The sequence below is a fragment of the Lissotriton helveticus genome, chromosome 11, assembly GCF_964261635.1.
Source record: "Lissotriton helveticus chromosome 11, aLisHel1.1, whole genome shotgun sequence".
NCBI lineage: Eukaryota > Metazoa > Chordata > Amphibia > Caudata > Salamandridae > Lissotriton > Lissotriton helveticus.
In genome coordinates, this window is record NC_136072.1 from 85826947 (window position 1) to 85851642 (window position 24696).

General features: G+C 48.6%; 1 protein-coding gene across 12 annotated transcripts in view; it reads right to left on the minus strand.

Moving 5' to 3' along the window:
- LOC144792157 (ephrin type-B receptor 3-like) overlaps nucleotides 1-23160 on the minus strand; it is a 71175-nt gene extending 48015 nt beyond the window's left edge. For 11 of the 12 annotated variants that reach the window (XM_078667044.1, XM_078667040.1, XM_078667049.1 and 8 more), the window contains exon 1: nucleotides 22664-23146. In XM_078667044.1, the coding sequence (XP_078523170.1) occupies nucleotides 22664-22715 (52 nt within the window). In that variant the 5' untranslated portion in view covers nucleotides 22716-23146. Of the gene's footprint in view, nucleotides 1-22663 lie in introns of all 12 variants that reach the window. The other variant, XM_078667048.1, reaches the window with a different exon arrangement.
- Nucleotides 23161-24696: the final 1536 nt, after the last annotated feature.

Consider the following 24696-nt stretch of genomic DNA (forward strand, 5'->3'; position numbering starts at 1 on the left):
AGCGCAGGGCCGGACTGAGAACCAAAACCGGCCCTGGCAAAGTGCTCGGCCAGCCCCCTGGGGGTGCGACGAGCTCTTTGCCAGGGCCGGTTTTCGGCCGATTTTGTTACAGGGCCGATTGCTGCAAAAACGGCCCTGTAACAAAAACGACCCCCAGGGCCCAAAACCGGCCCCCACCCTTGTGGCGCACCGGGGGATTGCCCGGTGCCCGCAACGGCCAGTCCGGGCCTGGTTTAGAGTCATTACCGAGACTCGAACCCAGTTCCCCAGGTCCGAGGTCGAGCGGAAAATACATATACAAAATAAAATATTGATAAATACAGATAAAATGGCCAAAAAATAAATGGGATGAATACAGACGGAAATGGCCCAAAAAAAAATACCATAAAACTGGGAGCCCTAATTATAATTAATATATATCTTATCTACTGGCAGTTGCAATTAGGTTGTTACAGTTAAGACCAGGTTTCCGTTGGAAAAGGGTTTTGTGACTTGCCTATAACTTTGGTGTCGTTTGACGAATCTTCATGAATATATATATAGAGATATATATTAGAGAGCGAGAGAGAATGAGAATGAGAGAGAGAAAAGATTGGGTGTATCAAGACATAAAACAGTGACTGTTGAAAGAGTGAGAATGGGCTTTACAAGGCGCTGGCTGCAAGTTACCCTGCTTCATAGCGCTACAAGTAAAAGATGCTGCTTTACCCAACTTTGCTCGTCGTCCTCGACCTGTGAAGGATGAAAGGCAGCGTTAGCCCTCCTGGGGTCCAAACCTGCCCTCTGGATTCCTGCTGCAGGTGCATTAGCCTACTCATTTAACCTACTACCCCAAACTGGAAACCCCCGAAAAGTTCATAAAAACGCGATTGGACAGCCCGGAGGAGGCTGAATGGTGGGTGGAGGGCGCAGGCGGTATCCAGGGGAGCGGTAATAACCCGGTAAGTGCAAGGTGTGCCCCGCGTGGAGGCTGGAATGTGGCCAGTACCTGAGCCGCATTGTCACAGGCCGGCGATTAGCCACGCAGGCTACAATTATACCGAACCAACTCCCTTGTGGCAGCAAAATGGCCAGGAATGCGAGTGTGTCATTAAGCCCCGGGATCCCGCCGGACAACTCCCCATCACCTGGGAGGGATTAGCATAGCGCTCACCTCACCTGGGAGGCGCTATTACGCGAGGGAGGTGGTCAAAACACAGCGCCGAGTCCACCCACCAGGCGCACGAGGATTATTGAACGAAAAAGAAAACAGGCCCACCCTGTCCCACACCCACCCACCCCTCACTGTGCGGTCCGAACTCGTGTTAGGACAGGGGTCAGAGGTCAGTGGGGCAGAGAAAAGCCCAAAAGCTGCAAAATAACCTGTTTCAACCAACAAAACCGGGGATAAAATAACCACCAACACACTAAAAAGCAAACGAAAATGCGACAAAAGAACAAAAGCGTGGGGACTGAAAAAGGACTGCACACAACGTACATTTCTATGGACTGCAGTGAATACGTTTGTCACGTGCAGCTCGAGGCACATCCTGAACGAGTGTGGCAGGTTCTGCAAGGAGCAAACACCGGAATGAGGTCACGGTTTGTTGTCAATGCCGGCTGCACCGCGACAAAACCTCAATACTGCCGCGGTGGAAGCTGGAGGCCCTAAAATGGTACCAAACCAATCAAGATCGCTGGTTCGGACGTGCCTGTAGGGGCCCCTGGCAGTGCCCCACGGGCTGGTCTGATAGGTCAGTGCATGGGCTGGTTGTCTGGCTGTTTGTCTGGCCGTTTTATGGTCGGGTAGGCAGGTTTTTGTTGTTGATTTCCCTGTTATTATCACAAACGTTGCCTGCAGCAAGCACAAATTCATAAAGTCTCCAGTACTTTGCAAAACACCTACGTAGATTGCGTTTACACGTACAAAACTGCCCTGAATAGTAAATGTGGCCCAGTTTTTTAGCTTTCTTATTCGCTAATGAAGGCCATTTTTAATCTGGGCCTACTTTTTGTCCTAGCCTGACCCTTCAGTGGCGGCTCCTCTACTAAGGCGGAGGAGCGTCGCCCCATTGCTCTGTGAGCAGTAGTTAAAGAAAACTAAAATGATAATAAACCAGTGCTGTTATTATTTTAGTTTTCCTTTCCTGGGGCGGCCCGGACAGCCAGAGCTCCACTCCAACGTGCGCAAAGACGATTTGACCGGCCCTCTCGGGCTGGCGAAACAGTCATGCGCACTTTGCATGTTCGGCAGCCGGGCTGCAGTACAGCACGAGTGCAGAACATGCCACATGCTCTCATTCCCTGCCTGAGTGCTGATCCACAGTGCTCAGACCAATCACAGCACTGCATTGCAGCGTTGTGATTGGCTAGGGGAGCCAGAAGCCTGGGTGCTTCCTGTTCCTGCTTCCAGGAGCGTGATGCGGAGCGAGATGCGGCAGCCAGCTTGGTGGCCGGCTTGAAGGTAAGTGTTTTTTTCCTTCCATTTACAACCCGCCCCATTCTCCGCCTCACCGCCCCATTTCCCGCCTCACTGCCCCCAGTAAATTGCGACCGCCACTGGCCTGCAAGAAGGCCATAGCCAAGTTTCCAAACAGCTGCTCTGGGCATCAGGCTAGAGAAAAACATGTGCCTCTACAACAGGCAGCTCATGAAAACTCAGAAGCACATGAAAAATCATGAGTGAATGCGCCACTTATAGCTGTCACCCAAGGGAAAGCGGCAAGCCACTTGCAGTGGGGACCTAAATGAAAACCAAAGGCTACAGAGGAGGACGGCTTAGCGGTACGCCCCCAGACACCAAGCGACCTCAAGAAAACTTGAAGCGGGAGAGAAAGTCAAAACCTCTCTAAACCAGACCTAAAAATTAACACAAAAGAAAATCAACGGGAATCCAGAGCAGAATGTAATGACAAGAAGAGTACATGGATTGAGGTGAAATCAATAAACAACAATACCACCCTTTGCAATCCTTCAACTACTGAAGATCTTATTGGGCAGAAAATTTACTTGGACTTCATCAATGGAGAAATGGCTTGGCGGAAGGGTTTTCCAAGAAAAGCAGCAGGTGCAAAGAGTTCCTCCTGCTCACCTGGATTGGGTGGTACAAAAGGGGGTGGTGATGGACGGAGCATCTGAACCAATCAAACACTCACACCCAGTCAAAAGATCTGGGTTTAATCCATCACCGTTCTTTAGCCCACTCTGCCACCCCAGTTCAGACATGGCTATATGCAAATCAGTCTGACCCTGTGCCTCATGGGAACAGTCCAGCCCGAACTGCCAAGCCATGTCTTCCCTGGCTTGGAAACAAGCTACCGAGGACCGGTTTCTGGCATTACAGCCGTCTTCAGCCCGGCTTGCTTGAATCCAGTGGCAAAGTGAGCAAGTCTGAGCATACCCTGCCACACTTATGGCGGCCAAAAGCGGTACAAAAGGGGGTGGTGATGGACGGAGCATCTGAACCAAACAAACACTCACACCCAGTCAAAAGTCCATCACCACCCCCTTTTGTACCACCTGGATTGGGTGGCAGAATAATTTGATTTGACACCCAAATACAGATATAAGCGACAGAAAGATGACCAGTCAACCTTTGTGAAGGGCCTTCCACTGCGCAACAACGCGTTGCCGTATTTTTAGCAACTTTTGATCCCTTTGAGCTAGAAAATATTTTGTTTGCTGAGCTAGAAACTATTTTGTCTGCTGAAATCTTCAGATTATGCAGGTGATGACTGATTATGTGGCAAGTCCAAAATTATGTGGAAAAAGCTGCAGCTGCTTAATTGCATATTTCCATATGGTCCTGCTCATGTCCACGCCTGAAAGTGAATTCACTCACCGAGCACAATCTCTTCGCCCCAGCTGCTGTGCGTGTGATGCTGGCTTTGGATCGGGGTGCAGTGAGGTACATGCTCCCCAAAAACTACATGGACTCAATGGTGCTGGAAGCAATGGTCACCAGATGGGTGTCCTCAATTGCATTCAAACATAAAAATGATTTATTGTGTTAAAAAATAACTGTTGGCAAAAAAAGTGAAATTGTGATTTTGCAACAATGATCCACATTATAATATACAGCCCTCCTAAGTCTACTGAAATGGGTTTGGATAACAAAACGCTGCATGCATGCCCAGATTCAGACCCAGCTCGAAGGAACACACAGACCGGTCCAAAGCCGAAACCTGTAAACCCCTAAAAGGACGCCAAACAGTGGTCATCAATCGCTTATCCTGGCTTGATTTAATACACGCTTTAGGTAAAGGACAAGCTATAAGCAGTCGCAGCGCACACCCACAGCATCAGTACATGTCGTCTTCAAGCTGTATTCACAAAATCCATAGACACACGGTGCACCTACACAATGTAAGTGAGTGGATGCCCTTCTATGGGGAACTTCTAGGACCAAATAATATGGGAAAAACCTGGCTAACCTTAATCCCACCAAACAAACACACACAAACACACCCCCAACACACCAGAGAGGCAAACGTTATCGATCCACTATACAAGGTGGGCCCATCTGATCCAAATGTAAACCTACATAACCCATAGGCATGGGGGCAAACCTACGCAATATACACAACACCAACGATTGGCAGAGCTCCATAACACAGACCCAGGCCAGACTTACACAGTCCTTGACATACACACTTCAGAAACAGAGGGCATCTACACATTCCTTCGACTCAAGGCAACTCCACAATATGTGAAATGCGTACACAGTCCATAAAAGGGACCCCAATATCCACAGGCTGACCCCTACACAAATTATCAGGCTGACAAGCACGAGGAGAGGTGAAGGGTGTACACTGCATTAAGGCGGCAGCAACCCAAACACAAAAGCAACAGGTACAATATTTGTTTTCCTAGCCATTATTTTCGCCCAAACCTATTTTCTTTTATCTGACGGTTTCGTTTTATTTATGAGTCACTGTTGACACAAACTTTTGCCTGCACCAAAAAACAATGCGGCTTTTATTCCATGGTTACTGCGATCACTTTCCAGCTGACCGCTTCACAAACAGAGTGCCCCCCTCACCCCCCCTCCCCGACATGAGGTTTTCCATGATGTCTTAAATATTGGAGGCAATCGCACCCAACCTGCCAAAAACAAACGTGTGCCAGCTATTTATCCCTATATGTTCCAAATCCGGTGCACAAAAACACATGCGGCGCAGCAATAACTCCTCGCATAAATCATTAAAAACCTTCAAATTTCTGCAGAGAATGTACAATCCAGTACATTTTCCCTTGCGAAAATGTCCAAATATATTTAATCTTGTAGAAACTTAAGTTTTTACCTGCTTTTCTACAAAGAGCAAAGGAATTTGCACTTTATTCAAACGTAAAAAAAGAGCGACGTCCATTGGTCTCAGAGTTTCGGGGAAAACTACACCTGCTAAGCCCAGAGTTTGTTGGTGCCAGGGGAGGCAGTAGTGAAGTGGCAAACCACTGGGCACCGGAGGCAGCACCCATGTGGTAACCACTGGACAATGGTGGCAGTGCCCACTGACCCTCAGAGAGGTGAACAAAGCGATACCAAAGAAGATGATGGACGGGGCGTTGGAAGAAATCAAGCACTCACCCCCAGTCAACTGAACTGGGTTTTATCCATCATCATTCTTTAGCTCACTCCACCACCCCAGTTCAGACATGGACATATGCAAATCAGTCTGACCCTGTGCCTCATGGGAACAGTCCAGCCCGAATTGCCAAGCCATGTCTTTCCTGAACCGGAAATAAGCATCCTGGGACCGGTTTCTGGCTAATCAGCCGTCATCAGCCAGGCTAGTTTGAATCCAGTGGCAAAGTGAGCAAGAGGTGGCGCACACTTAGCCCTGTACGTGGCATCGTGTGGCACCGCGGCCCTGGTGGCAGTGCCCACTGAGGCCTAGAGAGGTGACGCACTCTGGGCCTTAGAGTGGGCACTTTGCCCTATAAGTGTCACACATGAGGCACGCACTAGGATGTTGAGGCTGTTCACACCGGGTCCGACAGCGGCCCGCGCGCACCGGGCCAGACAGTGGCCCGCACGCACCGGGCCCTACAGACTGTCTATGCATGCAGAATGGTGCCACTCCAGCAGAACACCAATAGCAATCTGTGCCTACAGAAAGGGACCACAACAAAAATCTGTCTGCAGAAAGGGGCCAATGATGAGAATATATGCCTGCAGAAAGGGCACTGCAGCGAACCATTGATGGCAATCTATGCCTGAAGGAAGGGGCCACCGCAGCAAGCCACTGATGGCAATCTACATCTGCAGAAAAGGGTCACAGCAGCAGGCCATTGATGGAAATCTGTGCCTGCGGAAAGGGCCACTGCAGCAGGCCACTAATGGCAATCTATGCCTGCGGAAATGGGCCACTGCAGCAGGCCACTGATTGCAATCTATGTCTGCGGAAGGGGTCTACTGGAGCAGGCCACTGATGGCAATCTATGTCTGCGGAAAGGGGCCATTGGAGCAGGCCATTGATGGCAATCTATGTCTGCGGAAAGGGGCCATTGGAGCAGGCCACTGATGGCAATCTATGTCTGCGGAAATGGGCCATTGGAGCAGGCCACTGATGGCAATCTATGTCTGCGGAAATGGGCCATTGTAGCAGGCCACTGATGGCAATCTATGTCTGCGGAAATGGGGCATTGTAGCAGGCCACTGATGGCAATCTATGCCTGCGGTAATGGGGCATTGTAGCAGGCCACTGATGGCAATCTATGCCTGCGGAAATGGGCCATTGTAGCAGGCCACTGATGGCAATCTATGCCTGTGGAAATGGGCCATTGGAGAAGGCCACTGATGGAAATCTACGCCTGCGGAAAGGGCCACTGATTGCAATCTATGTCTGCGGAAAGGGTCTACTGGAGCAGGCCACTGACGGCAATCTATGTCGGCGGAAAGGGGCCATTGGAGCAGGCCACTGATGGCAATCTATGTCTGCGGAAATGGGGCATTGTAGCAGGCCACTGATGGAAATCTATGTCTGTGGAAATGGGCCATTGGAGCAGGCCACTGATGGCAATCTTTGCCTGCGGAAATGGGCCATTGGAGAAGGCCATTGATGGCAATATTTGCCTGCAGAAATGGGCCATTGGAGCAGGCCACTGATGGCAATCTATGCCGGCGGAAAGGGGCCATTGGAGCAGGCCACTGATGGCAATCTTTGCCTGCGGAAATGGGCCATCGGAGCATGCCACTGATGGCAATCTATGCCGGCGGAAAGGGGCCATCGGAGCAGGCCACGGATTGCAATCTATGCCTGCGGAAATGGGCCATCGGAGCAGGCCACTGATGGCAATCTATGCAGGCGGAAAGGGGCCATCGGAGCAGGCCACTGATGGCAATCTATGCCGGCGGAAAGGGGCCACTGCAGCAGCAACACTCGGCAGTCACTGCTTGCAGGAAGGGGCCCTGAAAAAGGCCATTCATGAAGGAAGGGCCGCCGCTGCAGCAGATCACACAGTGCGCCTACTGAAGCAGAAATGTGAGTCGGCAGCGGGTCACACAAGTGTCTACGCATAGATGTAATTCTGCAGGCCGACATGCGTGCAGAAATGTGATTGTGCCGCAGATCACACAAGCCGGTGTACAATTGCAAAGCAGGTGATCGGGAAACAGGCCCCACAAAGAAGCGAGGCGCGCAGGAATTGGCCACACAAGTGACTGCGACCTCTCCGCGGTGCCAGGGCAAGGAGGCGACGCTGAGCCTGAAACTCCCAGACAGCTGCGGGGCCAAGCGGGGTGCTTACCAGGCAGCTGTCACCCCCTGGCACCGGCGGGGGGCAGCAGGAAGGGGCTGTTTTCACTGACACCACAGAGAGCGAGGGAGGTGCTGAGGACTGTTGATTTTTTTCGAACCCGCCTTTAAAAAAAAAAAATGCAAAGGGTGTCGACTTTAGAACTGCAGAACCAGACTCCCGTCTCGGCGTCGACTGATGCCCCTGTGATTGAGCAAATCGCTTAATCTCCCCGTGACCAAAAATATAATCAAAAAGGAATTTGACCTTGTGTAATGTAACTGATGCTCATGTGAAGTGCCGAGTTCACGATATATTAAACTTATATACACATACAAATATATATATATATATATATATATATATATATATATATATATATATATATATATATATATATATATATATACACATATATATATACACACACAAACGTTTAACCAACATATGTAAGTCGTTTCCAGAGAGTTGTATGTTTGAATATAGGGTGTGTTTTCACGCTTTCCCAAGAATGTATGTTATTAAACAACTGCTTCATGTGTTGTGGTACAACATTTATAAAGGCCTTTTGACGAACACGCGTTTCTTGTGTTTAAGCAAGCTCCAGGCTTCTAACAGTGCCCCCCTTTGGCACGCAACGAAACTGACCCACACAAATGGTGACTCTAGGCCTTTTATTCATGCCCCATTACTGTTCTTTGGTGGAGGGGTCGGGAGAGAGTGAGATTTTTTCTTCCAAGAGACACGGTTGCAGCCAATTACAAATCCAGAAATTAAGTCCCGCCCACAAAGTGGCAATCCCTTCTGTGCCATAATATTTAAAGAAATGTTAGATCACACACTAAAGTGACTAGCATATTTTTTAACCAGTTTTGTAATTACCTCCGTAGTTTGGTATCAATACTAGAGGTTACCTCATTACCAAACTCTTTCGTACATATTTAAATTACCTCGTATAAAGAAAAGCGGAGTTGGCCAGCAACAAGATTCGAACTTGTGACCACTAGGCTGCCCTCGGATCACCACAGCAGGGCTTTCCCCCACTGAGTTGCCTTGCAGGTTATATTTTGTTTCTAAAATGTGGCAATTGGTGAAGATAGCTCGAAGGAGTTAGTTATCTTTTTTAATTGCATATCCAACAACTCTCAGTAGAAGTACGGTAGCACAGGTGGTTAATGCACTTGCTGCAAAGATCTGTGTACATATTAGGTGGATAATGTCCCCACTGCACAGAATCGTCCACGACTTCCTGCTCGCGTGCAAGAATCCAAACAAAACAGCAGAGTGGGTTCAGTTTCACTGTTTTCACCAATCCCAGGTGCATTTTGCAGCAAGAGGGGTAAGTGTGTACGCTGGCCTCCATGGGTGATGTGACACATGGACATAAGACAGGGTTCAGACTTCCAAATCAGGGCATGTGCTGCATCAAAGCACATCTTCCCTTTGTGGGGCGGACAAAGAGAGAGATGACATCCTGCTTTTGAGTGACAGGCAAAGGAGCAGGAGAGGCAAGTCTTAGAAACTAGGAGATGTTGAGATATGGCCTAGTCAGTGTGCTGCTGGCTTTGGTATCAGCAGGTCCATTGGAATTGTGAGATTTGTGAGACATTTTCCGCAGAATTATGGATTTACCGCTTTTACCACAGTATTTGCAGGTTTTAAGAAAATGTTTCAAGCCCAGATGGATCAAAAGTTACAAAAAATGTGGCGACACCACAGCAACACGTGTCGCCACATTTTTTAGTAACTTTTGATCCATAGAAAGCACTTTGCAAAGGTTGACTGGTCAGCTTTCAGTTTACTGCTTGCTATGTTTGGGTGTTATACCTTGTACGGATGTGGTGGAACCTTTGACCAGACAGTGTGAAGTAAAAAAATGACAGATAATGAAGAAATACTATCACAAATTGCACAGCATAATCTGCCTTCTTTCCCTGATGCATAATTTAGTCAACCATGCTGCATAATTTGGGTTCTCTCTGCTGCGTAATTCTAGTGGCCCTGGCTATCAGATCACCAGGGTTTTAGTCTCAGCCCTTGACTAAACATTTAGTGATTTTTTAAAGAATGGAAAAAAAATCACTTCATTTGTTTGTGCCTAAAATATTACTTGGGTGAACTGGACTGAAATTAAAATATGTAAAAACTATGCTTGAACACATTCATGTACCATCGCTGCTCAGGCATATTACAGTTGCTACCCAGCTAGGCTGGTGCTGTAGAAACACAGCAATACTGCCCTGCCTTAGAGGGCTGGTGGACAGAGGGGCCTGACTGCCCGTTAGAAGACTGAGGGACAGGCAGATGGGTGTGCCCCCCGCCCCCTGCCTTGGAACAGAGGGGGTCCACACACAGACCAGAGCCCCCTTCCCTGAGGAGTTGAAGGAGAGGCCTAGTGGCAAGACAGTCCAGCCATTGGCAAACTCGATGAGCAGCAAAGAGTTGGAGGGAAACTGCTTGTTCCATTTTGTAGAGAAACTGACATACTTGAAACGTCACAAAATAAGGCGCTGGCCTCACCTGGTACAAACGCCAAAGCTAGAAGAAAAGCGAGATTTGAAGACAGCCCTTTGTAAAAAAAAAATATTAATAAAAAAAAAAAGAAAAGAAAAGAAGAAAGGAAAAACAAAATGTGTTACATTAAGAAACGTATAATTAAGAAGCGGGGTTTGGGGTGTCCGAGATTTTCTCTGCAGGACTGTGGTTAGATTAGTTGCCCGAATGAGGTTAAAGAGCAAAGTCTGCCCTCGAATTAGGTTGGAATTAGCCCCCCAGGCCTGGGAGTGTCGAAACCCCTTACAGCAGTGACAGGCTCTGGCTGTCCATTACACTCACGGGGGCTTCCAAAGTAATTAAAATGTTTGTTGGGCGGGGACCTCCGTCTCATGCTGGGTGCAGGGCCCAGCCCCTTCCAGGCTACTATTAACAATTAGAGGCCCAGTCTGAACAGGTGGTTATTTGCGGCGTGAGCGAAGGTGTGTCGGTCCTCAAAATATGTGTATTGTGCAGTAAAAGAAAGGAGCGTCCAGCCAAATATGTGAAAGGTTAAAGGAAGGGGATACTTTAATTAAAGATAAAAAAAATACAAGTTATTCACATATACATGTTGCTAATATGAAAGCAGGCCGGAAATTGAGAACTGCAGGGGGAAAAAATGCATTAAATATATGAGGGGGGCATGAAAAGAAAATGTATGTATGTGCCAGAGTTACAAAAAAGTTTATAAAATAAGGACAAGGCCGAGATGTACGTACACGTTTAAGTGTAGGGTGTGGGAGTAAATTACAGACGGCTGGAGAGCGCGCGCTATGGCCAGTGTACGAAAACGTTCTAACTAAAATTAAAATACTTTAAAAAAAAAATTTTTTTAAATGCGAAGCAAAGTGGTGAGGGTCTTTTCGCAAGTGAAGAAAAAAAAATAAAAATATATATATATATATATATATATATATATATATATATATATATATATCACACACTTCCTACATTACTGGCCTGAGTAAAAAAATGAAACGAGGACTTAATCAAACGTGCTCAACATCAGAGCGATTTTCGGTTGTGGGGCCGGGGGGAGAGCATAAAATGAAAGATAACAGCACAACTCCGAGGGGGCTGCTTTCTAGCGCTCCAACTTGTCACCATTTTGAAGGAACCCCCGAGGCTGAACGCAGCGAGGGCACCGGAGACTTTAAAGAGCGTGGTCTGTGGTGTCTCAACTGGTTGTATGGGCTGGCGGCCCTTACTCGCAGTCTTTTTCCAGTGACGCACAAGACATGTCCTGAGGTGGTGAGGTGGCCTGGCCAGGGGCTGTACAGAGAAATAAACATTAATCAGCCGTTCTGGGCCTTTCAATCCATACGGCGGCCTCCAGGAACTGATAAATCACAAGAGGACGGGGCATGGGGGGCGGGGGGGGGGGGGGGTCTGACTCCGGTGAAGAACGTGCAACTGGGAGAGAGAAAGCATGGGGGACATGTACACTGACAGAAGCAGTGCGAAGAAAGAGAGAGAAAGGGAAGAGAAAACAAGAAAATACAGAGAAAGGGCTAGGGAAAGGAAATGGAGAGAAACAGATGGAAAAAAGAAGAGAAAACAAGAAAATACAGAGAAAGGGCTAGGGAGAATGAAATGGAGATAAACAGATGGAAAAGGGAAGAGAAAACAAGAAAATACAGAGAAAGGGTAAGGGAGAAGGAAATGGAGAGAAACAGACTGACTCAAATCGAAGGGGGGGGGGGGATGCAAAGGAGCCTTATGGGGGACGCATCCTCTCTTAGCCTCTCCCACAAAACCTAGAATGCAGTCCTAGGCATGAACATGTAGGCAGATCTGAGTCAGCGGCCCCCCTCAGAAGAGCCCCCCGCCTTCCTCACATGCCTCGGAGGCTTCAGACATCTCGGCTTCAGCAACACTGCTTAGCTTCAGTGCTGTCGTTTAATTGGGAACAGAGAAAGGTTGGAAAGAAAAGAGTAAGGCCGCGTGCACCTGGAGGGCAGAGGCCTCCGGGCGACCCCAAAATGAAAACGAAAGTAATGAACCTCCGCAGATAATGCACGTTCTGCGCCATAATGTGGATCGCCATAAAAATAATAATAATAAATAAATACATTTTATTTATTTTATTTTTTATTTATACACCCAATACATAACAGGATTCCTCATAGAACACAAGAAAAATACACCAACACCCCAAAAGACAAAACAATGCCTGTCAGGGTTGGCAGGCGCTATATAAATACAATTCCACCGCAGTCGGCTCCGCAAAAGCATGCACCCTAGAAACTAAAGCCCTACTACAACGCAGAGCCTACACCAGAGGGGCCCCTCAAATATACATCTCAATAACAGCCCGCCAAAGTCACACAATGCACAGAATACCCCCCCCCACACACACACACAGCAAGAATACCCCCCTCTTACACACAGCACGAGATCAATTAATTTACTCAGACTGGTGAGGACCTGAACCATACAGCCTAATTGAAAAGTCTATTTATATAGCGCTTACTGGCTGCTGACCAGGCGTTGAGGCACTTCGCGGGGAGTAACACTATGCCGGAACCCTACCACTCACTCACCTAAGCTACTTTGACAAACTGCACAAAGCGTTCTACTTATAGAGCCCCCCACAGCTCCCACCGCACCCCCACTGGACTGGTGCTCTCCAGGATAAAAAAGTGGCCCACTCATCGGTTGTAGGGTCAGGCCAACCCTGGGTCTCCCTGTCAAGAGATCATTACAGGGCCTCGACAGCACGAAGGCGATTCTCGCTGGGCAGAATTGTTTGTGCTGTTAAATTTGCAACCGAGGCCCTTAGTTTTTAGAAAATAAAGCGCCTTGTCCACGAACGCCTATGCTTAGGTTACAAAAGCTGCTTCTTACAGGGATTTGGTACCATTACCAAGTGTAACCAGTTCTATTTTGGAAGCAGGACATCAGAGTTACAGCCCTGGCCTCCGATTCGAACCGTGTGATCCTAGGCAAATGACACCACAAGTTCTATTCTGGAAGCTGGACGCCAGAGTTACAGCCCTGGCCTCCGATTCGAACCGTGTGATCCTAGACAAATTACACTACATCGCAAGGGTTTCAAAATACCCTCCTTTATGCAGAATGATAATGTTAAGAATATTTGCAAGTCCGACTAGAAACTTCCTCTCTACAACTGCTAACTTCATTAAAGGGGATAGAGGGGGCTCAGCCCCAAAATACTGGTTGTCCTTTAAAAACACAATATTTCTGTCCCATTTTGTCACCGCACCAACTATTTCATAAACCCTTCCTTGTCCTTTAAAAAAACACAGCTTTCTATCACATACAATGTATAAACCTGGTTTATAATTAAAAAAAACAATCATAACCACGACCCTTGTGGCTGCCACACATTTTTAATGACCCCAGCCTTTATATTCCAGCACATTTTTTAACGAATTGAGTGGATTTTCCACCTCCAATGTGAAAGAAGCAAAATATTACAAGTACTAACTGGTTTCATAGTGCTTCAAACCACACTTCAGCAGTTTCTAGGCGTGCAAATAACGAATATTAAGTCACTACCTCAGACCAGTTTAATTCATCTAACTCACTGAGCCACCTTGCTGGTAGTAAGCGCCAACTCATCAGGTAGGCCTGCCCGCAGAGTTGCTGCCCCACAGGCCTGTCCGCAGAGTTGCTGCCCCCCAGGCCTGTCCGCAGAGCTGCTGCCCCTTGCCCCCAAAGGTGTGTCCGCAGAGTTGCTGCCCCCCAGGCGTGTCCGCAGAGTTGCTGACCCCCCCAGGCCCACCTAAATTGCCTTAAGTGACTTCCTACATTTTATAAAATGGACTTCATTTTTGGGGTGAGGGACTGGAGTTTCATATGTACAAAATGGCCCTCGGTTTCTGTACGACTTGCATTACGGCCCACGGTTTCAGCAACAAGCTTCTATTAGTGTTTTAGGACATTTGCATTACAGGAAACAACTCCTGCTGCATACCTGGACTTGGTCCCTGGGTGCTGCTGCACTCTTACAAGATTGCCCCCAGTTTCTGAAGTGCACTCGCATTACAGAGAGCAGTATACACAGGACACGTTCATTACGGGCCTACGGTTTCCGCAGAACCCTTACATTATTACAGCCCACAGTTTCAGCAGCAAACTTATTACAGAGGAGGGTTTCTGCACAACCCTTGCATTACAGAACACAGTTCCCACAGCACATCTGCACCACGGTCCCTAGGTTCCGCAGCACCCATGCAATATGGCCCAAAGGTTCTGCGGTACTCTCGCATTACAGAGAGTGGTTTCCATAGCAGTATAGACCAATGTTTCCTACGACACTTGCATTACGGCCCAAGGATATTGTAGGACACTTGCATTACGGCCCAAGGATTCTGCAGGACATTTGTATCATTCATGGCCCATGGTTTCATCTGCAAACTTGTATTACAGATGGCAGTTTCTGCAGGACATTTGTATTACAGCGCGCAGTTCTTGCTGCACAACTGTACGTACTACGTCCTTGGGTTCTGAAGCACCCTTGCGATATGGACCAAGACTTCCACAGGACTCTTGCATTGCGGCCCAAGGACTCAGCAGGACACATGCATTACGACCCAAGGATATTGCAGGACACTAGTGTTACAGCCCAAGGATACCGCAGGATACTTGCATTAGGGCCCAAGAATCCATAGGACTCTTGCATTAGGGCCCAAGGATTCCGCAGGACACTTGCATTACGGCTCAAGGATTCCGCAGGACACTTGCATTACGGCCCAAGGATTCCGCAGGACACTTGCATTACGGCCCAAGGATTCCGCAGGACACTTGCATTACGGCCCAAGGATTCCGCAGGACACTTGCATTACGGCCCAAGGATTCCGCAGGACACTTGCATTACGGCCCAAGGATTCCGCAGGACACTTGCATTACGGCCCAAGGATTCTGCAGGACCCTTGCATGTAGGTCCACAGTTTCAGCAGGACATTTGCGTCATGGCCCACAGTTTCATCTGCAAACTCGTATTACAGATGGCAGTTTCCGCAGGACACTTGCATTGCGTGCGCCCAAAGGATTCCGCAGGACACTTGCAATAGGGCCTGCGATTTCCACAGCACTCGAATGCACCTGTGCAACCTACAGGTTGCTTCAAAGCATTCTCTAAGCGCAGAATAGGGTCAGAGGTTGAATCGCAGTTAAAATATGGATAACAGTAGTATTTATCTCAGGAAAGCCTGCCCGCACTTGTGTGTCACAGACTTCACGACCCTTATATGATGGTCTTCGGAGTGAAGTATAGACTGAATGATCTATTGTAGCATTACACCAATACCAGCATATTACAGTCCAGGGTTTCTGCAATATGTGTACATTAAGGCCGAGACTTTCCTCAGCATGCGTGCACAACAGCAAAGGATAACCGCAGCTTGCGTGCCATACTGAACATACTTGTGTAAAGCCCGCCCCTCGGCAACTGCAGCACAGTTTTTACAATGCTAGACTTTTTATAGCTCATGTTTTTACAATCTCAGACTGTGTTATTACCTGTGGTTTCCTTACCATCATGTTTTCCGGGATAGAGTTTAGATTTCTGAAGCTGCCACCCAAGCTTTGCGCCATCGGAGCCCTTGGGGGCTTCCGGAAGAGCAGACTCCGGTGTTGAGGTAGTAAATACACCAACAAGACACTTCCCCATTCTGATCTCCTTCATTCAGCACCCCAAGGCACCACCTTATATTGTAAATTGTAAATGTATTTATATAGCGCTTACAGGCCACGAGAAGGCTTTGAGGTGCTTATTTGGTAAACAGCGCGCTACTCTGGAACCCAGGATTTGACAAATTAAAAATGTTTCTGTTCTGATGGAAAACATTTCAGCGTTGTCCTTGGCCTACCTGGGAGGGGAATTGGCCTGGGAGCGGTCTGACCCTCTCGACTTTTAAACAGCCTCTGGCTGTCGGCAACAACCAGAAACCAGCTTTTACACAGCCTGGAACCAATCACAAAACCTCACAGTTGTATGATCTAAATTTCAACAAACGCTTACAAAAGTAAATTCGTGTGGTGCCGAAACATGTCGCCATACCTTTCTTGGTATAATGGCTGCTACAAAGCCATAGCTAACTGAGATCCGGATAGTAGGCCGCAAAATAAGACCCAAGAAGTTTTATAGCCCAGGTCTCCATTCACAGCTTCAAATTTTATATGTATACTGAAAGTCTTAAACTACTGAAAATGTATAAAGCACATGACAGATAAAATTGTATTTTGTAATTGTTAAGAGATCAACAAGCATGTGGTGTGACAACACAGGCGTCTGTGTGCACCTATAGTGGTCATTTGTGAAATAAAATGGAGGGAAAAACGTAAAAATAAATAAACACTATATGTGCTGCTTGGCCCATATATAAAGTCAAGACCAAAAATATTTCAACTCTGAAAACAGCCACCCTTGATGGGGTAATCTGTTTATGGGTGTAAAGCAGACCCGCGTTATGGCCAATGTTTAAGATTGGAGAGCACTGGAAACAGCAACTAGTCTCAGATTAGTAGAGGGACTGCTGTCAGGCTGAGAAAATATACCTTTATCCTTCGGTAGGCCTTCAGACCCACCCCTCATCACTCTCCAACTCAGGAGATTTCATAACTTATATATATATATATATATATATATATATATATATATATATATATATATATATATATATACACACACACACACATACACATATATGCATATGCATACACATATATATACACATATACATACACACAACATACATACACATGCATATACACACACACACACACACACATACATACATATGCATATTATACACATATGTATAGTGCCACGACTGCTTGGACGGTGTGTTGCGGCGCGCCCAACACCTGCCACTTCTATTGATTACAGTGACATTCAATTAGTTAATTATCGACCTTGGAAACATGACGGGCCGAGCTGACTGGAGATTCGAACCCCGTCCACAGATCGCAGCAGATACTGATTAACCAAAGAAGCCGGTCTTCAGCTCAAAACACGCCTTGGGGTGTCACTTTCACCGGCCCCACACAAAAAACTAAAACATAAAACACACAAGAGTACATTTCACCTCCCTGCCCTTTAAATATTTTCCATCAGGATTTCAAACTCTTTCAGAATCTAGGATTTTCCAGCAAGAAAGAGCTGGCGAGAACCACTTAGGCCTGTGCATTTGTGTTTTATCACCCACTCTATATTATGCGCGATGCAACGTTTTGAAAAAAAATAATAGAGGAAAATGAATTAAAATAATAATAATGGTATTGGGAAAGAATATATGTACATATACTTTAACACGGGGTATTTTATTTCTTGTATTTGTAATGACGTCACGCCCATTCCCTTTTGCAAAGCCCCACCCGGGCACAACTGAAAACTGTACAAGCCGCAGCATCGCTGCTCCAAAGCTCCCGAGCCCGGAAGTCTGTCCGTTCTTTGACCGCTTTTGACTAAATATGAATATTTTTCAATAGTCAGAAGGAAAATAGGACTTTACGGTCGCGTTTCTCAATACCAAGTTGTATCGCCCATAATGTTTTTTTCTTGCCCAAAGCGTCTTTCGCAGCCGGTACACGTCGTGCGTAAATACGCGGTTCCAGGTACCCCGGCAGGCTATTTGTACTTTACGGACACATGTTATATGTTTAAATACATTGTATGCTGTAAATTAACACGCACATATTAATTAGTGACTGGCCAAAACACACTCTCCCTTAATTGAGGGCAGGTAAGTAAACCTTCTCGAGGGGGCTAATTCTGGCTATGATGCCTCGAAAACTTTGAAAACAAAACGCTCGACACTTTAAAGTCATTTAGCCCATTAAACTGACACGTTGCAACCGAACTACAAAATATTTCCTTGTTCAAGCCTCCTTTTGACTTCAGAGGTTGAAGGAGGGTGCGCCAATGGGGGAGGGGACACCCCCCCCCCGAGGCTGCCCCTGGGGCGAGGGGGTGTTTACAGAAGGCTATGGACTGGTTTTAGCCCTGGGATGGACATTACAGGCAGGTCAGGTGGGCCGAAGAAAAACAATGTCGAAGTGAATTGTTTCTAACTGAACTATGAAGTGAAAGCAGCAAGCCACTCGATCGGTAACGCGGGCATGGAATGCCAACCCCGGCAGTGCCAGGCTCCTACTTGCCTGGTGGCGCTGCGCCTACTTTTAAAAGCGAGTTTACGAACCGGGCTGAAGAAAGCGCCTTGGCAGCAGCATGCACAAGCGATGTGCACACTGTGCAAGCTGCGCTCCGGTGCAAGGCCCTTGCAGGCAGGAGACGCGCCAGGGCACCCACCACGGCCGAGAAACTAGGTTCAGGAACACGTTCCACTTACCGAGGAACCACCAGAGAGGGGTGGGAACCTTCCTCTGGCACCACGGCATTAAAGTGCGGGCGAGGGCACTCGTGCACGGCACCCGGGAGCCTCCTGCGGTTATCTTTGGTGGAGGAGGAGACTCACGGAAGGCACCTCGGTGCACGCAGAGGGCCTTCCTACGGACGAGGAGCCTTTTGTCCTTGGGTCTCAGTGGGTTGAGGAGCCTTCAGGGAGCCCCTTGTTGCCCCCCTCCCCTGCTCACCCCCGCGCCAGAGAGCTCTCCTGCGGAAGTAAACACAATCTGCGAGTAGAACCCCCATGCACTGGTGAGGGTGCCCCCGCTGACCCCATTGCTGCATTTTGAAGTCTCCAGTTCGGCCACTTTCAGCCGTTCCTAAAACGAGAAACCTCACAAGGAGGGTCACGCCTGCCTCCCAGAAGCCTCACTCATGGCGCCTTCCACGGGCGCGAAGAAGTCTTGTAAAAGGCTCATTGAAGGCACCTTCCTGGGGGCAAGAAGAAGACGGATTCTAGGCACGTTGAGGAGCCTGGGAGAAGGGGGGTGGGGGGTGATACCTATTAAAGGCACACTGAATGTGCCTTCCCGGGCCAGACGACACAATCTAGGCACATTCACGGCACCTTCCCGGCGGCTAGAAGTCCTATTGTAGGCGCATCAACGCTGGCGACGAGGCGCATTCATGGTACTTTCAAGGCGGCTAGAACACCTATTGTAGGCGCATTGCCGCTGGCGACGCGGCACATTCACAGTACATTCCCGGCGACGAGAGACCCAATGTAGGCACATTCACGGGGTAAAGACCCACATTCACAGTGCATTCCCAGCGGCTAGAATACCCAATGTAGGCGCATTCACGGTACCTTCCCAGCGGCTAAAGTCCTATTGTAGGCGCATCACCGCTGGCGACGGGGCGCTTTCACGTTACCTTCCTGCGGCCGCCGAAAAGCCCCATTCTAGGCACGTCCTGGAAGGCGCGCAGCGTCCACAGCCCCCTCTCGTGTGCGCCCTGGCGCGGCCGCCTGTCCTCACCTCTTTGTGTTACAAGGAACACGGGCTAAACGGGAACACTCCCGAGGAAGGGGGCAGGTGGGGGTCTGCGTGGCTCCTGTTCCGGGGGACCCTGCGCGCCCCCACCTGCAGATCGCCGCTCCCGCACCGTGTATCCATGCTTGCAGGCACAGCGAGGCGGCTAATTAGGAACAATCCAAGTGCAAAGGCCCCCGCCGGGCCCGGGACGGGGCCTCGCCGCTGAATGGTGTTAACAAGCGCGGAGCGCGGATGAAAGCGCTCAGCTGCAGGGGCCAGAGCCTGCCAGGCCGCAGCAGCGGCTGCCAGGGCTGGGGGGCGGCGACGGGGTCACCCCTCAGCTACAGAACCAGGGCCCGTCGGGGGCCAGGTCACCCCACAGCTGCAGGGGCCCTCCACTGTGCTGCCTGGCAGCTTCCGCCCCCCAGCCATCCATGCCAAGGCAAGAGGCAGCAGAGTGCCCCCGAGGTCACGCCAAGCCATTCCCGGATCCCCGTGCTTTCAGGGGAAGAGACGTGTTTTCTGAGACACACAATAGTGAATGGATGAGTGTGTTGCGCGACAACGAACCGAAAATCCTTTCAAGTTCGACCCGTTTTATGCAGTGCTTTACACTGGTGTGTGTAGTACAGCTAAGATCTCACTACGACAGTTACATTTGCCAAAGATCACACGCCTGGCATTAAATTGAGAAGCTGGTATTAAAAAAAATGTAGACCTCTTGCAGCAAGAAATATCTATTCAGCCACCAGACCACACAAACGTGTGACCCTTTAATCTTTTTTAAATCTACATCAGTAGGGGTTTGTCTCCGTGGTAGATGTGAATTATGCGATGGTAGGAACTTTTTGTTTTTCTATCATATTTTTAGTTTCTTCTGCAACATTTGTCTCAGGTCCAGTTGGAGCACCCGGGGAACATGTTGATAGCAGAGAGGGGTATTTTTTGTCGTTTTTGGAGGGGATGGGGCGCTCTCATTGATTCATTGCTGGACAACTGCTAAAATGAAATAGTCAAAACACAGAAAGACAGACAAGACCAACATGAAACTCGGTCTGGCCAACAATGCGAACCCACACCAATAGCAAAGACTGACAGCCACCACACGGCTTTGGAACCAGCTAAAACATCCAGTGCAACAACCCAAAAATAATGCACATATGTACCTTCAAGTACAAGTAGACCCACCGCTCAACAATCAAAGAAGACAAGCCCACTAAAACAACCGTGGAAAATGTGTGAGTACTATTAACACCAACCAGGAAATACTAAAACGCATCTAGGGACAAGAACAAAATCCTGAGCACAAGCAACATCAACAAATGATGTATGTCCCACAGAGGCACTACCCAACAACCACCCACAAGCACCATCATTAACCAAAAGCACAACCACAGGCACTACCCACGACCAAAAGCCCACAGGCACTACCCAAAAGCCCACAGGCAATACCCACAACCAAAAGCCCACAGGCACTACATACAACCAAAAGCCCACAGGCACTACCCACAACCAAAAGCCCGCAGGCACTACCCACAACCAAAAGCCCGCAGGCACTACCCACAACCTACTAAGACGTAAGGCTCAACCGTGATCCACAAACCAAACCTTGACAAACCATATATAGGCCGCAAACACACCGACTGGCCATCACCTACTCACTATTAACAGGCAACGACAATGAAAATCTTAAGTCAAATAACCACCACAAACCCCCATCAGGGAAGGATGGGGTTCATAGCACCCCTCAATCAATTTCAAGCTTCTGATAACAACAATATAACCTGGGGTGAGAGGCCGGCGTGGTGGTACTCATACCACCCAATCACACAGGTGGAGTCAACAACACCCAATGACCCATGACCGCCCATGAGTAGGGATAAACACAACAACTCCAATTTGAGAGGGATCCACACTAATCCAGTGTGATCTTCAGATAACACAATGCCAAGTATGAGGTTGGGTTTGGGCAACAAACCCTATCAGAGGACAGAATGAACTTTCAACCAAAACCAAACCCACCCGGCCTGGTGAGACAAATCACCTCAGACAGCAGAGGATGTCAAATCACAACTATCCCAATCGTGGTTGAAAAATGAAGGGACAGCAACACACAACAACCTCCAACCTGGGGAGGGGAGCAACCTACGGGGGTGCTAAGCTGAGGGGAGACCCCAAACCTCAAAGTCAGACCGACCTTATGGGGTGGGAACCTAAACAGAACACCCTACCGTTTTAACCGTAAATAACCTCCAGTGCAACCCACAGGACTAGAAATACGCCAGCCGAGGCATGAAAGTGTCTCTGGGTACAGGCCATGGCCACCCAGAGCCTACGCCACAGGGGTGCACCGCACCCACCAGGCTCCCCTATTTACTGTTTCCGACCCCGTCACATGCCAGTGAAGCAACAACCCCAGCCCTCCCGTCCGAATGAAACCCGGGCGCCGAGGCATTAGTCAGCCCAAAACTAACCCTCCCGCGAGAGTCCGCACCCCGGGAAAAACACGCACCTGGCGACCGAGAACGGCGGGTGGGTGTCACGCTTCTGGGGTGCGCGTCACGCCTCCATCCTTAAGAGCACCCAGACGCCCCTATCGACTCCTCCTGCTACATGTTTGGGTATCGGGGCGCACTTAGCTTCGTTCATACGTACAAGTGCCACATTCATTCCCCACAATGTTTGAGGTATGTCTAATGAATTTCGGAGAAGACAGACTGGAAATGGGGTGGCTTCACATCCCTGTGGGTATTTGGGGGGTCAGTCTGCACAACAAGGGATCCCTTCTTGTATTTCGGGGCAGGGGCACACAGCCTTACTCGTGAGTGAAAAGAGGGCGTTAGTCCCTTTGCTTTCGAGGCTCTGCCTTATAGAGTAACAATAAATTGTATATATATATATATATGTATTTTTTTTGTTGGGGGGTGTTTTTTTGGTGGAAGATAAATCCAATTTTTCTCACATCACAGTGACACTTGTAGGAAGGAAAGCGTATATGTCCCACTCCCTCTTTTCAGTTACCCCCCAACCCCCTCCGGCTTCAACCCGCTCCATTCCTCCTCACCTTCTAGGGCTGAGCCCCCGGACACCCACAGGAGCAGCAGCGGGAGCAGCATTTCTGCCCGCGGAGGGTCCGCGCCAATCCGGGGCCGTGGATGGTTAACACGGAGAGAGAAAAGACACGCCTGTGCTGAAAACCAGTCCAAGTAAAAAAAAAAAATAAAAAAAAAAAAAAATCAGCAAAATCCAATGGAATTAAAGAAAGCCAGGTAAAATCAGTCCAAGGAAAGCAGTCCGGGGGGAAATCCAGGTACTTTTTAATAATCAATCCAGGTTCCCCAAGATGAGTGTTGCAAGTTGTCCAGAAGAGTGCTCCGATCTGCCCTTCGCGGGGGTAAAATTCCAAGAAGCGCTGCGAAGTGAGGCCACCAAGTAGGCTGGAGTTGTGGTGGAGTAATCCAAGTGGCCCAATGCGCTGCTATGTTCGTGCGGGAGCCCCCTTGCGTGATCCGGCTGCCCCTCACTCCCGCGTCCCAGCCCCGCACTCGCTGCCTCTGCACTGAGCGCCCGGGGTCTGTGGCCACTGCACAGCCACACGGGTGGGCGGGGCTACATGTCAATCACCCACCCAGGCGTTCACTTCAAGAAGAGTCGCTCCGCTCTCATTGGCTGAGGCAGACACTGCCGTCACGCCCTCTTGATCTGGTCGGCGAATAAAATCCTAGCAGATTGCGAGGGGCGGTGCTTTATCGAAAGATGAATTAGCCTGGGCGGAACAGGCATTAAGAGGCCACGCCCAGAAGATCCAGTTGGCTGGAAGGTGGGGTTATGCGAAAGACATCAGCTTGGTTTTAAGCAGGGTTCCTGCGTGCAGCGTGCGCCCTCCTGCGGTAGAATTGAGAACGGCAGAAGCTAGAAAAAGTGCAAACATCCATTTTTGCAGGTAAATCTAGCCTAGTAGCCCTTGGCAGACACAGGAGTCTAAATTCCGCCTCAGCAGTCAATCGTCAATACGGTTCACATTTAAAAAGGAAAAATACGTTGCTTGGATCTCAGCAGTCCCTTAACACACCTTTAAAATGACATACAATTCTGACACATTGTGCCAGACGCTTTTCTTTCAAGAAACCCATGAGAAGGAAATCAGTCAATCAAGCGGTATTTATATAGCGCGACTATTCACCCAAGAGCTAATATGGCAAATCGATCTGAAGCAATATAGCAAAAGATAAGAACTTAAAAAAAAAAAAAAGGTCAAACAAGTCTAAGCCGGAGAAATCTAGAAGCAAGCAAGCCCTGACAACTCCAGCACAGCACAGCCCATGGTTCGAGAGGAGGTCCCCAAAAGCTAGACTCCCCATTACTCACACTCGACAAGTGATACCTCAAAGACGGGTACGATATACATTCCCACTGGATCAGGCGGGCATAACCGTGTGTCAGGGAAGTTTGTGACAGTCCTCAATAGTGACTCTGCAAGCTTGTAAGATAAAGGAAGCCCCAGTCGCCCGGGAACTGATGACGAGGGTGGTACTACACAGTTTGCCCTGGGAGCCAAGGAGGAAACTGAGAGCAAATGTGAATGTGAAGCCAGGCTAACTAAAGCAGCACACAGCTCTGAGCGAAGGGAACAGGCCAGACAGATCAAGGAAAAGAGGCATGAACTGAGACTCAAGAGAGAAAAGGGATGCAACAGGAGTTAGAGAAAGTGTACAATTGACACACTCCTCATAAGGGAAGCAAAGGCAGGTACAGGACACCGCACTGCGAAGAATCAGAGGTTGATGAAAGGCTGTTAGCAGAACATAGAGCCACATCACCCAGGCATAGAAAAGGGGCTGATCAGGACGCAAGGCTGCTTGGTACTTACCCACCCACGATGCAGAAGAAACAAAAATGCACCAGTGCATGCACATGAGGGGATCAGCAACGAGGATATATATGTGTTGCTTTTCATGGGAGCAGGACAAACATAGACAAACCCTGAGGGAGATAATAGCTAAAAGGGAAGGCAAGATCTTTGGGTACCCATTTTGCAACCTACTGGTAGATAGGACTGAGGAGAGAGACCACTATGAGAGGTCTTGGCTGAGGTAA